Genomic DNA, 14578 nt, shown 5'->3' with positions numbered 1-14578 from the left:
CTAGTGTTAGCAATGTTGTGTGATCAATGATACTGACTGGGAGCTAGCTAACCAGCTGAGCTGGCATCAACAGGCTCAGCATTTCAGGAATCACAAGAGCAAGTAGCCCATTTAAACAATTTGATTTAGGATGAAAACTGTTTTTGCAATACCCTCAATGGCTTCCATGCATTTAAAACCTGAGCTTGTTGGAGGTGTCAGACTCAACAACAGTTGCTATCAATTGGAGCGCTGCGATTGGTTGCCCCAAATTCTGGGGCGGGGATTAGTGAAGGGTCAATTTAATAGGATCTCTATGTATAAAACAGCACACTTTTCTCTATGTCACATGGCAAAAAATAAATAATCCCCCCACCCCCTTTAGGAACACCTGCTCTTTCTATGACAAAGACTGACCAGATGAATCCAAGTGAAAGCTATAATCCCTTATTGATGTCATCTGTTAAATCCACTTCAATCAGTGATTAATGAAGGATTTTTAAGCCTTGAGATAATTGAGACATGGATTGTGTGTGTGCCATTCAGAGGGTGAATGGGTAGAACACAATATTTAAGTCCCTTTGAATGGGGTATGGTAGTAGGTGCCAGGTGCATCAAGAATGGTCCACCACCCAAAGGACATCCAGCCAACTTGACACAACTGTGTGAAGCATTGGAGTCAACATGGGCCAGCATCCCTGTGGAATGCTTTCAACGTCTTGTATATTCCGTGCCCTGACAAATTGAGGCTGTTCCAAGGGCAAAAGGGGTACAATTCAATATTAGGAAGCTGTTCATAATGTCTGGTTCACTCAGTGTATATTTCTTTGGTTGGGCTGGGACCTTGCTCGGACCTAGCAGGGCCCCGTGAAACTGTCCTATGCCACTGTTTACATACTGTTCTCCACTAACACAGGTAAACTCAGGAAAAGAGCAAAGCTGTTTTTGAGCTGTAGGCTTATAAATAGGTCCATAATTCTGAGTATACACTACATGACCAAAAAGTATGTGGACACCTGCTTGTCGAAAATCTCATTTCAAAATCATGGGCATTAATTTGGAGTTGGTCCACCTTTGCTGCTATAACAGCCTCCACTCCTCTGGGAAGGCTTTCCACTAGATATTGGAACATTGCTGCAGGGCATTAGTGAGGTCGGGCACTGATGTTTTGGGCGATTAGTTCCGGCTCGTAGACGGCGTTCCAATTCATCCCAAAGGTGTTTGATGGGGTGGAGACAAGGGCTTAGTGCAGGCCAGTCAAGTTCTTCCACACCAATCTCGAAAAACCATTTCTGCATGGACCTCGTTTTGTGCACTCAGGCATTGCCATGCTGCAACAGGAAAGGGCCTTCCCCAAACTGTTTCCACAAAGGTGGAAGCACAGAATCGTCTATAATGTCATTGTATGCTGTAGCTTTAAGATTTCCCTTCACTGGAACTAAGGGGCCTAGCGCGAACCATGAAAAAAAGCCCCAGACCAAGGCACTATGCATTAGGGCAGGTAGTGTTCTCCTGGCATCCGCCAAACCCAGATATATCCATCGGGCTGCCAGATGGTGAAGTGTGATTCATCACTCCAGAGTGAGTCCAATGTTCTAGAGTCCAATGAAAGTGATCATTACGGTGAGCTTTATTTTAACCAACTCTTGGCATTGTGCATGGGGATCTTATGCTTGTGTGCGGCTGCTCGGCCATGGAAATCCATTTCATAAAGCTCCCAACGAACAGTTCTGGTGCTGACATTGCTTCCAGAGGCAGTTTGGAACTCTGTAGTGAGTATTACAACCAAGGATTGTGGTTGTAATACAGACATTTTATGAACTGAATTGTTGGACAGGTGGCGTCCTGTGATGGTGCCATGTTGAAAGTCACTGAGCTCTTCAGTAAGGCCATTCTACTGCCAATGTTTGTCTATGTAGATTGCATGGCTGTGTGCTCGAGGGGGAATAGGTTTTGTCGTGCCCTCTTCACGACTGTCTTGGTTTGCTTGGACCATGTTAGTTTGTTGGTGATGTACACTCCAAGGAACTTGAATATTTCAACCTGCCCCACTACTGCCCCGTCGATGACAATGGTGGCATGCTCGGTCCTCCTTTTTCTGTAGTCCACATTCATCTCCTTTTTCTTGATCACATCGAGAGAGAGGTTGTTGTCCATGCACCACACGGTCAGGTCTTTGACCTCCTCCCTATAGGCTGTCTCGTCATTGTCGGTGATCAGGCCTACCACTGTTGTGTCATCGGCAAACTTAATGACAGTATTGGAGTCATACCTGTCCGTGCAGTCATGAGTGAACAGGGAGTACAGGAGGGGACTGAGCACGCACCCGTGGGGGCCCTCGTGTTGAGGATAAGCGTGGCGAATGTGTTGTTACTTACCTTTACCATCTGGGGGCGGCCCGTCAGGAAGTCCAGGATCAAGTTGCAGAGGGAGGTGTTTAGTCCCAGGGTCCTTAACTTAGTGATGAGCTTTGAAGGCACTATGGTGTGGAACGGTGTGGAGCTTCCTTGTGTATAATTTATGCCCACTGTGCCCACTGCTCTCCAGCTGCCTCCCAGGCCACCTCTCCAGCTGCCTCCCAGGTCACCTCTCCAACTGCCTTCCAGGCCACCTCTCCAGCCACTTCACAGGGCACCACCCCTCATGTACAGTATCAGGCTGTGGCTGGGAACCACCTGATTACTCTTCTGATTTTAACCCAGTTGATGTATGCCCCTTCCAAAAAGCAGGGCCTTGGAAAATTACAAGAAGGGGTTGGAAGAGGAGAACAACTGTGATTTTGGCGGATAAACCTGTCAAGCAGGCATTGGAAGAAGTGCATCAAAAGTTAAGCACTCAACAACAACAAACATTTCCATGCCTTAAAAAACATCTGGAAAGAAGCAAGCCAAGACAAACCACACTGAACAACAACAACAAAAACTATCCTGCTCAAGAAAAAAGCCAAAACGAAGCAGATCGAACCATAACATTCCGGTTCCTCCAACGAGGAAAACTTCTGCGTTGTGTGCATAGAGCACTTTAACAATTCCAAGTCCAAGGAGGTCTGGGTGAAGTGCTGGGAATGCATATTATGGGCCCACCAAGCCTGTACCACAGGACAGCCATACAGTACCACTGTCACAACTGTGGTACTGAATGTGAACATGTCCAACATTCAGTTACACAGACATACACACCACACACTTTCATGTGTTTATTTTAGCCTTGTTGGTGTTTGGTTGAAAACGACCATTTAGTGGAGGGTAAAAATGTTTACATTTTATTATTTATATATTTGTTTTATTTTTCTGCCAAACGTTGCTCTCATGGTCTCAATAAAGGCTTCCAATAATTAGTTAAATGTCATGATTTATGCACTTTTTCTTTATTTTACAATTCACCCCACTTTTACAACTAACCCAGACCATGGGGAAAAATGCACCACTTCACTCCTTGTATTTAAGACAACACTATGCATTTACAGTTTGATTTACATATATAATAACCACACCAATTTGTAAACGATTTGTAAACGACATATGTCGATTGTTTGTATCAAGTTTTGAATACACTACCATAAATGATCTAAAAGGTGAAACGTGTAACCATCCCCAGTCTCCCCTAGTGGTGCAAGGGTCAGCTGCACCTGCAATTGCTAACAACCGATCTGCCATCACCCGACCCTAACCGACAAATATAGAAAATGCGCTGTACTGTAGGCTACAGTTAGAGACAGCAGAACGATTTTTTTGACAAGGGGTGCAGGATATTATTTTGCCTAATTTCGATATGTTTCTGTTAATAATTTCAGAAATTTTGGCAGGCTATTTGTTAGTCAACTTGTCTATAATTAAATACATGCAGCTTATCTTCTGTCATTTTATATGTTGCCACAGAAGACTAAATAAACATTTTCTCACTAGAATAATGTTATAGAATGAATGGTTCAAATTAGTTGACATCGGTAATGTTTTCTCTGTCATCTCTGTTTATTTCTTGGAGCAAATACGATTGGGGACCAGGGAGAAAATACAATAGGTTATAGACATAGAGTCAGTGTCCAGATATCAGTTTCCATTTAACCAATCTAAATAGGGGGCTACAGTTCCCTTGACGTGCCATATGCCTATTTGAAGTCACGTCTTGTGACAGTCGAATTTGTATAGCACCTCACAACCATCACATGTATAGGCAATGCAATCATCATCCTCTTTTACAATTTCATCAAATCATTCTCAAACATTACTTTTCTGGGCCTCTCTTCTCTTTGTTTTCAGCTCTCCGTATCGCAGCTTTCCTCTTATTAAATGAAACTCCGACATTGACCTTTTTGCCTCAGTGTAACGACGTTAACTTTTTCTGCCTGTTTCCAAAAGCGTTTGGATGTAGGCTATTTGGGGCTCGTAAAGTTAGACCCCAAAGTTTAGGCTTACACACTAATGCCAAATAGCCTAAAAATAATGAAAGAAAAACCTCAATGTAGCCTATAGATATATAGATTTTGATGTATTGTTTTTTCTTTATTCAACCCTACGGATATATATCCGTGGGGACTGCAGGTTATGAATCAGTTATGAGTCAACCTGCGCATCACTACCTAAAAAAAAATGTGGCAGTGACTTTTCCCCCAAAATAATGCATGCTGCCTTATTGTGCCAAACACTGGCCGCGCATTCTGCATGATTGATTGTCCTTTAGAACAATTTAAAGTAAATGCTACACTCTACACTTCTATGCAAAATACGAATTGTTGTTCAATATTTTATTTATCAATACATGATTATGTTTCTATCTCCTGCCTTGGTAAGTATACTATAGGCTCTGAAATGAAATAGACTAGGCTATGATGTCGCGCTCCTAATATCGCACAGCAATTCTGTAGCCTACCCATATTGTCACATAGGCTACTGTCTAGGCTACCCGTCTATTTACTTTAGAGCATGCTTGGGTATTGAATGACCAATTTATCAATTTGTTGTGTATTCGGAATAATTTAAACCAATTATGTCAGCAAAGGAGAGACGTCCTGCAATATGATTATGATTTAGGCATATAGGCTGTAATATAAGAAAAATAAATATTAGACGACATCCTGCTATGCGATCTACCAATGTCGAATGCATCTGTTTAATCATTACGCCTACGTTTTAATGTTTTTGCCTAAAATTATTATAATTCCCTGTCCATCAAACACCTCCCATTTCCCCAAACGAACAATAAGCATTTTGCTTGCAATACATCTGATAAACCTTCTAGAAGTTGTGCGCACGAATGGTGTGAGATTGGCGTGGAGATATGCACACTTCCCTTCAAGTTCAAAACGGATAAATACCAACCTTTGCGGGAAAACTGGCGCACACAAGATTTTGAGTATTTTTGTGCGCACGCACCTTTGATAAATGAGGCTCCTGGACAGCAGCGTCTTTGTAAGCCACTGGAAGCCTATCCAAGCAGCCTCTTACAAATCACGACCAATACATTAGTGAAGGAGGGACTTGGTACTGCTTGTGTTGGTAGCTGCTTTACAGTCAGAGGGACCGGGACTTAGTCTGGTACACTTCACTTTTCCCAGGATTTGCGTTTGTAGTAGCCTATATCTGAGCGACAACACCATCTTCTACTACTACACAGATAAACGACCGGTCAAATCACCATGAAGAATCCTATGTTCTGGGTTTTGCTGACAGGAATGACCATTCTTCTGCTTCAACAAGGTAGGCTATTTTAATTTAGCTGGAGAAATGGCAGGTGCCATTAGTGTTATAGCTATTGCATTATCACGTAACATATATTAGGTGAGCGCGCACCTATACTAGAGATGCGCGCGCTTTTTATATAGGCTATTGTAGACCCCTAAGATATTGCGTGGATCCGAGATTTGACATCACATGCCAAAAAAAGTGGCATTGAAGACCAAGCGATTAGTGTGAGATTTGACTGTCATGATGTTGGTGGCCTTAGTTATCAAGCAATTTCGAGGTTTGTCTCACTAGAATAGCTCCAAAGGCTTGTAAACCCAATTAAGGCTACATTATGAATATGTCCCCTATCATTGCTTCTTTGATGCAGCAATTCGTCTGTGTCTCTTGATGCACCTTGTGACTCTAACCGCCTATTGACGCATTGTAAAGCTCACTCTGACAGGAGGACTTTGCGTAAAGTTCATTAAGTATTAGTGGTTAATCCGTATCTACAACGTGTTCAGGCCATCGAAGTTAAGCCGTGTTAGCCCTCACAGGCAACCCCCGTGATTGGAAATACGACATTTGCTATTAAGGGAGTATCCTAGCCTACTTTATTAGTGACATGTGGCATGCTTCTAATGTTTTCTCTGTAGGCCTTTCTCTGTAGGCCTAAGTGTTGTGGGCAGCTTCACTGAATGTTTTTCTATTAGCCAACAAGTTGCTTCTTCACACAGTCCATATGTTTTAATATTTTTGTAAATACAGTAGAATCTTTTTACCTGGGACGGTAGGTAGCCTAGAGAGTGTTTGGCCAGTAACCGAAAGAACGCTGGTTTGAATCCCCTAGCTGTCTAGGTAAAAAAATCTGTCGATATTCCCGTGAGCAAGGCACTTAACCCTAATCGGTCCTGCAAGTCCCTCTGGATAAGAGTATGGACTAAAATGGAAATGTTATAGACTCCATAAATCTAATTTAATCACCTGTCTTCTTATGCGCCATCATGAGAATGCCAAGGCAAGTGAGAATGGGATACATAAGACAATGTAGGATAGTGGATGAGCAGTTTGGCAATCTGCTTTTTTGTGTAAGTGACATATGGTATGCCACTTACAAACAAAAGCAGATTACCAAACTGCTCATCCACTAGCCTACATTGCCTAATGTATCCCATTCTCACTTGCCTTGGCATTCTCATGATGGCACATTAGAGAGTCACAACAATGTGTAGAGGACAGGGATGTCCTTTGTGGGAAAACAGCCCTATGACAATCCCCCTCCAAGCACTCGGGTCTGTGTGTTGAGAATTGAGTGCATTAGATGAGCACAAGTGGCAAGGCTGTGCCTCGTTGTCTAGGAAGCTGAGCAGGCTTGTGTTTTCCTCCCCTCTACCCCCTCCCTCCTCTCCCTTGAGCCTCTCTGTGTGGCTCCGAGGCAGATCTGGCCGAGCGTTGCCAGGATGCAGCACATATTCCTGTGCCGCTCTGGCCAAGATCCTCGCAGGTCCTGTCTATTGTGTCCTCCAGTCCCTCCACCAGCCTGCCTCAGCCAAAGGCGAGAATTATTGGTTGTTAAATCGAAATTTGGAGCAACAGCTGTTGTTCGACTTCCAACCGAGAGTGCAGGGGGGGGAGCATTGTTAGGGTGTTAAGCTTCCCATGTGAAAAGACATGAAGATCATTGCTGATGGGTAGAGTGTCCTTTTCTTATAACAAGGCTACTTAATAAAGTTCCCCTCCCCTGGCAAAATATGCTGTTTTAGTGCGGCCTCCCTGTGAAAAGTTTACATTTGCACATTTTAGCAGACACTTTTATCCAGAGTGATTTAGGGTTAAGTGCCTTGCTCAAGGGCACATCTACCAATTTTGCACATAGTTGGCTAACGGATTTGAACCAGTGACCTTTCAGCCACTGTTCCAACGCTCTTATCCACTATAGGCTACCTGCCACCCTGTCAGTCTATGCCCACTGTGCCCATCTCTTTGTACACAATGCACATAATACCTTATAGTGCTTTTGAAAAATGAATCAATGAGCATATCACACAGATGGAACACTATTACCAGCCAAATCAGACCAATCTGCATTGAAAAGTGATGTTTAAAATTTGACGAGAAAGAGGAGCATGACCAATTCACATTGAAAAGTGAGGACGTTATACTGTAGAACCCCAGAATTGACCTATTATTTTCCTTTGCTTTAAGTTGTGCGATTTTGTTGCAAGAAAGTGCCATCTTATTGGGTTCGCCCTCATTTTTCCAAAGTGACACTTCCCCTGTGCTTCCCAGCACAACATGTTATTAAGCAAATTAGGTGCATTAGGTGCAGATGAGGATCGTGAATAATTTACACCGGTTACTACCCAGATGTGAAATTGCCACTTTGCCCGTTTCATCAAAATAACAACAGGGCTTGCTCATTTCCTGAAGGCGCAAATTATAAGTGAGATGTTTTTAGAGGTCATAGTTATAATAGTGGCACATTTGTCACTGTTGTTTGGGACAATTTGTCGCAGCATTACAGTATTATAGCACAGTATTTCAACACTCATACTTGTTTGTAACTTGTTGATGTGCTTGTGCTCTGTAGACACTTCCTTGTCATTTCAATCCAATCATATATAAATGTGTCTATTGAAACACCATCAGGTATGCATCAGATATGGTCTGTAAACCCGATTGCATGATGAGCAACCTTGTCTGAGACCTGACTTGTGTTAGCTCCCCGAGTGAATGTTTAAGCTTTAGCTCAGGGGACTAACACAGTCTTGTGGCACGCAGGAGACAACCCCTGGTTGGTCACATATAGAATCTGATAATTATCAGGAAAAATATTCACAATTGTAACGGCAGATTTCCTCTTCATCTGACGAGGAGTAAGGATCGGACCAAGATGCAGCGTGTTAAGTGTTCATGACGATTTATAAAAAATGAACTGAACAATGAAATACAAAACAATAAACGATGTGATGAAAACAAAAACCAAAACAGTACCGTGTGGTGACAAACACTCACACGGAAACAAACACCCACAAACCAACAGTGAAACCCAGGCTACCTAAGCATGATTCTTAATCAGAGACAACTAACGACACCTGCCTCTGATTGAGAACCATACTTGACTGAACACAAAAACCAACATAGAAAAACCAACAGACTGCCCACCCCAACTCACGCCCTGACCATACTAATTAAAGACAAAACAATGGAAATAAAGGTCAAAACATGACAACAATGCTTAAGCCTACCCTTTTGCAAAACATTGACATTGCACTTGACTGCCATAAAAATATCATCACTATTCAATATGGGATGTCAATATTTTATCAGTAAATAGCTAAGAAATATGATGTGAAAAGATTCAAAATATTTGCTTCCTGCAGCTTTTCCAAACCAAAGACATTTAATTCATTAACATAAACCCTTCACATAAAATCCATATTAATTTACCGTGTGCACAAATTGCATTCAGAAGCGGGATTATCAATGTGCTGAATTAGCCCCGTCCTCATTGCAATTGGCGCTGCACTTCCTTGAAAGAGAAAAATGCTGCACTGTCATTACGCCACATTATTATTGTTATTATTTTTATTACTTTTTTGACAATATTTTTTTTATTGTTTTTCCACAGCGCCCCACAAACAACACAAAACAAAGACAAAAATCCCACTGTACAACACATTCCCCAAGGTGATCAACATATGGTTTCCCAACTTTTGGGGTTGTGTTTAACTTTATAATATACACTGAACAAAAACTTAAAACGCAACATGTAAAGTGTTGGTCCTATGTTTCATGTGCTGAAATAAAAAATCCCTGAAAAGTTCCATACACAAAAAGCTTATTTAGATTAAAAAAATTGCACAAATGTATATTCATCCCTGTTAGTGAGCATATCGCCTTTGCCAAGATACTCCATCCATCCATTTTATTTATTTAACTAGGCAAGTCAGTTAAGAACAAATTCTTATTTTTAATGACGGCCTAGAAACAGTGGGTTAACCTCTTACACTTATGGTGGCGCTATTTCATTTTTGGAAGAAAAACGTTCCCGTTTTAAACAAGATATTTTGTCACAAAAAGATGCTCGACTATGCATATAATTGCTACTGTTCGAAAGAAAACACTCTGACGTGTCCAGAAATACAAATATCTTCTCTGTGCGTGCCCTTTAACGTGAGCTTCAGGCAAAACCAAGATGACTTGGCATCCAGGAAATGACAAGGATTTTTGAGGCTCTGTCTTTCATGATCTCCTTATATGGCTGTGAACGCAAGAGGAATGAGTCTGCCCTTTCTGTCGTTTCCCCAAGGTGTCTGCAGCATTGTGACGTATTTGTAGGCAGATCATTGGAAGATTGACCATAAGAGACCACATTTACCACTGTCCGCCCGGTGTCCTGCGCCGAAATTGGTGCGCAAAAGTCACCTGCCAGTATTTTTCCATGGGGCACAGAGAGAGAAGCAAGCTTCCACGAACTGCATGTCAATGAAGAGATATGTGAAAAAACACCTTGAGGATTGATTCCAAACAACGTTTGCCATGTTTCGGTCGATATTATGTAGTTAATCCGGAAAAGTTTCACGTTGTAGGTGACTGCATTTTCGGTTCGTTTCGGTAGCCAGGCGCAATGTAGAAAACGGAACGATTTCTCCTACACACAGACGCTTTCAGGAAACACTGCGCATTTGGTATGTGGCTGGGAGTCTCCTCATTGAAAACATCAGAAGCTCTTCAAAGGTAAATGATTTTATTTATTTGGTTATCTGGCTTTTGTGAAAATGTTGCGTGCTACATGCTACACAAAATGCTATGCTAGCTTTGCATACTCTTACACAAATTAGTCAATTTCTATGGTTCAAAAGCATATTTTGAAAATCTGAGATGACAGTGTTGTTAAGAAAAGGCTAAGCTTGAGAGCAAACGCATTATTTTAATTTTATTTGAGATTTTCAGAAATCGTTAACGTTGCGTTATGCTAATGAGCCTGAGGCTTAGTCACAATCCCGGATCCGGGATGGGGAGTTTCAAGAGGTTAACGGCCTTGTTCAGGGACAGAACGACAGATATTACCTTGCCAGGATTCGATTTTGCAACCTTTCGGTTACAAGTCTAACGCTCTAACCACTAGGCTACCTGCTGCTCCATTTGACAGGTGTGGCATATCAAGAAGCTGGTCAAACAGCATGATCATTACACAGGCACACCTTGAGCTGGCCATGATAAAAGGCCACTCTAAAATGTGCAGGTTTGTCACACAACACAATGCAACAGCTGTCTCAAATGTTGAGGGTGTGTGCAATTGGCATGCTGACTGCAAGAATGTCCACCAGAGATATTGCCAGAGAATTGAATGTTCATTTCTCTACCATAAGCCACCTCCAGCATCATTTTGTCATTTTAGAATTTGGCAGTACATTCAATCGGCCTCACAACCGTGCATGGCGTCTTGTGGGCGAGTGGTTTGCTGATGTCAACATGCCCCATGATGGCGGTGGGGTTATGGTATGGGCAAGTATAAGCTACAGACAAAACACAATTGCATTTTATTGATAGCAATTTGAATACACAAAAATACTGTGACGAGATCCTGTTGCCCATTGTGAAGCCCATTTTTTAAAGATATCTCAGACCAACAGATGCATATATGTATTCCCAGGCATGTGAAATCCATAGATTAGTGCCTAATGAATTTATTTCAATTGACTAATTTCCTCATATGAACTGCAACGCAGTAAAATATTTGAAAATGTTGCTTGTTGCATTTATATTTTTGTTTAGAATACAAAATCCAACGGTATATAGCTAGATTGTTCATTTCAAATATAGTATCTGTGACCAATGATTCTCCTCAATTTCTTACTTTAGATCTGTATCCCATTTTTTCCTTATAGGTTCTGAACCATCAGGTAGAGTTTCAATCAACCCTTGATATAACTTGGTAATCATCTTCTTTTGGTAATTCAAAAATATTTCTGAGTTTTAAGATAAGACAGATAAGATGACGCCGACAGATATGGCAGCTCTGCTTCCAGCTCTTAAGCAACATTGCAGTATTTTGTTTTTTTTGTGTGTTATTTCTTACATTATTAGCCCAGAATTTGTTTTGTGTTATTACACACAGCGGGAAATACATTTTGGATATTAGAGCGTGTCACAGTCGTTATAATGAGGAGACCAAGGCGCAGCGTGATAAGAATACATTCGTATTTTAATTAAACGCAGAACACTTAACAAACTAACAAAATAACAACACAAACGTGACGCTATGATAAACCGAGTGCTTACATGCAACTACACATAGACAATAACCCACAAAACCTAAATGGAAAATGGCAACCTAAATAGGATCCCCAATCAGAGACAACAATAAACAGCTGTCTCTGATTGGGAACCAATTCAGGCCACCATAGACCTACATATACCTAGACATATTAAAACCCCATAGATAGACAAAAACCCTAGACAGGCCAAAAACACATAGACGGGACAAAAACACCTAGACAATACAAAACTAAACCAACCACCCTTGTCACACCCTGACCTAACCAAAATAATAAAGAAAACAAAGATAACTAAGGTCAGGGCATGACAGAGCGCCACTAACTCAACAGCATTACAACCAGATATACAACTTTCCCAAATTGGAAAGTTCATAGTCCCCAGGGCAATTGAAATGATTCCAGAGGATGCTCCAAAACACCCCTGGCGGAGACAAGGTATTCGGATTGGATTATAGTCCAACTCAGGAGGCGTGCACACCATCCACCACTTCCGAGTATATGACTCGGTAATGTTCAGTCTCTGGATAATAAAGTAGAGGATCTCAGGGCGAGGATATCCTTCCAGATCGACACCAGGGATTGTAACATACTCTGTTTCACGGAAACATGGCTCTCTCTGGATATACTGTCCCTGTCCATTCAGCCATACTCCATTTTGCTGCTCCCTTCTTATAGGCAGAAACTCAAACAGGAAGTACCCATGCTAAGGTCTATTCAATGCTGGTCTGACCAATCAGAATCCATGCTTCAAGATTGTTTTGATCACGCGGACTGGGATATGTTCCGGGTAGCCTCTGAAAATAACACCAGAAAGTGTATAGCGGATGTTGTTCCAATTGTGACTATTAAATCCTACTCAAATCAGAAACTATGGCTAAATGGCAGCATTTGCGCAAAACTGAAAGCACGAACCACCTCATTTCACCATGGCAAGGTGACTACGAATATGGTGGAATACAAACAGTGTAGTTATTCCTCAGAGCATGCACAGACGAGCTGGCTGGAGTGTTTATGGACCATGCCCCTATTCACATCAGTGGGACCACAGTGAAGAAGGTGGAAAGCTCCTCAGCGTACACATCACTGATGGCAAACTGAAAAACAAGTTCTATCTAAAGGTCGTCAGACTGTTAAACAGCCATCACTAGCCGGCTTCTACCCGGTTACACAACCCTGCACAAATCCTTAGAGGCTGCTGCCTTATATACAGTGGGGCAAAAAAGTATATAGTCAGCCACCAATTGTGCAAGTTCTCCCACTTAAAAAGATGAGAGAGGCCTGTAAATGTCATCATAGTTACACTTCAACTATGACAGACAAAATGAGGAAAACAAATACAGAAAATCACATTGTAGGATTTTTAATGAATTTATTTGCAAATTATGGTGGAAAATAAGTATTTGGTCACCTACAAACAAGCAAGATTTCTGGCTCTCACAGACCTGTAACTTCTTCTGTAATCTGTTAACCTGTTAAATCTATGGGGGCGCTATTTCATTTTTGGATAAAAAGACGTGCCCGTTTTAAGCGCAATATTTTGTCACAAAAAGATGCTCGACTATGCATACAATTGATAGCTTTGGAAAGAAAACACTCTGACGTTTCCAGAACTGCAAAGGTATTGTCTGTGAGTGCCCCAGAACAGAAGCTACAGGCAAAACCAAGATGAAACTGCAACCAGGAAATTAGCAGGATTTTTGAGGCTCTGTTTTTCATTGTCTCCTTATATGGCTGTGAATGCGACAGGAATGAGCCTGCCCTATCTATCGTTTCCCCAAGGTGTCTGCAGCATTGTGACGTATTTGTAGGCATATCATTGGAAGATTGACCATAAGAGACTACATTTGCCAGGTGTCCGCCCGGTGTCCTCCGTCGAAATTGGTGCGTCATCTTCAACTGCACGTCTTTTTCCAAGCGATTCACCGGAGAAAGGAGACTACCACGAACGATATATCAATGAAGAGATATGTGAAAAACACATTGAGGATTGATTCTAAACAGCGTTTGCCGTGTTTCAGTCGATATTATGGAGTTAATTTGGAAAACAGTTTGCCGTTTTGATGACTGAATTTTCGTTTAATTTTTGGTACCCAAACGTGATGTACAAAACGGAGCGATTTCTCCTACACAAAGAATCTTTCAGGAAAAACTGAACATTTGCTATGTAACTGAGAGTCTCCTCATTGAAAACATCCGAAGTTCTTCAAAGGTAAATGATTTTATTTGAATCCTTATCTGGTTTTTGTGCAAATGTTGCCCGCTAAATGCTACGCTAAATGCTACGCTAAATGCTACGCTAGCTATCACAAATGCTTGTTTTGTTATGGTTCAAAAGCATATTTTGAAAATCTGAGATGACAGTGTTGTTAAGAAAAGGCTAAGCTTGAGAGCGAGCACATTCATTTCATTTCATATGCGATTTTCATAAATAGTTAACGTTACGTTATGCTAATGAGCTTGAGGCTATAACTGGATACAGGTTTTTTTCATAGCCAAACGTGAACAAAACGGAGCGATTTGTCCTACACAAATAATTTTTTTTTTAATAACTGAACATTTGCTATCTAACTGATAGTCTCCTCATTGAAAACATCTGAAGTTCTTCAAAGGTAAATTATTTTATTTGAATGATTTTCTTGTTTTTGTGAAAAT

At 41.4% G+C, this 14578-nt stretch overlaps 1 protein-coding gene across 1 annotated transcript in view; it reads left to right on the top strand.

Annotated features, from left to right (window-relative positions):
- The first annotated feature begins 5477 nt into the window (after window positions 1-5477).
- The window catches only part of LOC135548732 (opioid-binding protein/cell adhesion molecule-like), a 582577-nt gene continuing 573476 nt past the window's right edge, over window positions 5478-14578 (top strand). The window contains exon 1 of the mRNA XM_064978603.1: window positions 5478-5675. Coding sequence (XP_064834675.1) covers window positions 5615-5675 — 61 coding nt within the window. The 5' untranslated portion in view covers window positions 5478-5614. The remainder of the gene's footprint in view (window positions 5676-14578) is intronic.

Source organism: Oncorhynchus masou, chromosome 11, assembly GCF_036934945.1.
Source record: "Oncorhynchus masou masou isolate Uvic2021 chromosome 11, UVic_Omas_1.1, whole genome shotgun sequence".
Lineage (NCBI taxonomy): Eukaryota > Metazoa > Chordata > Actinopteri > Salmoniformes > Salmonidae > Oncorhynchus > Oncorhynchus masou.
This window is presented reverse-complemented; position numbering and strand designations above follow the sequence as displayed.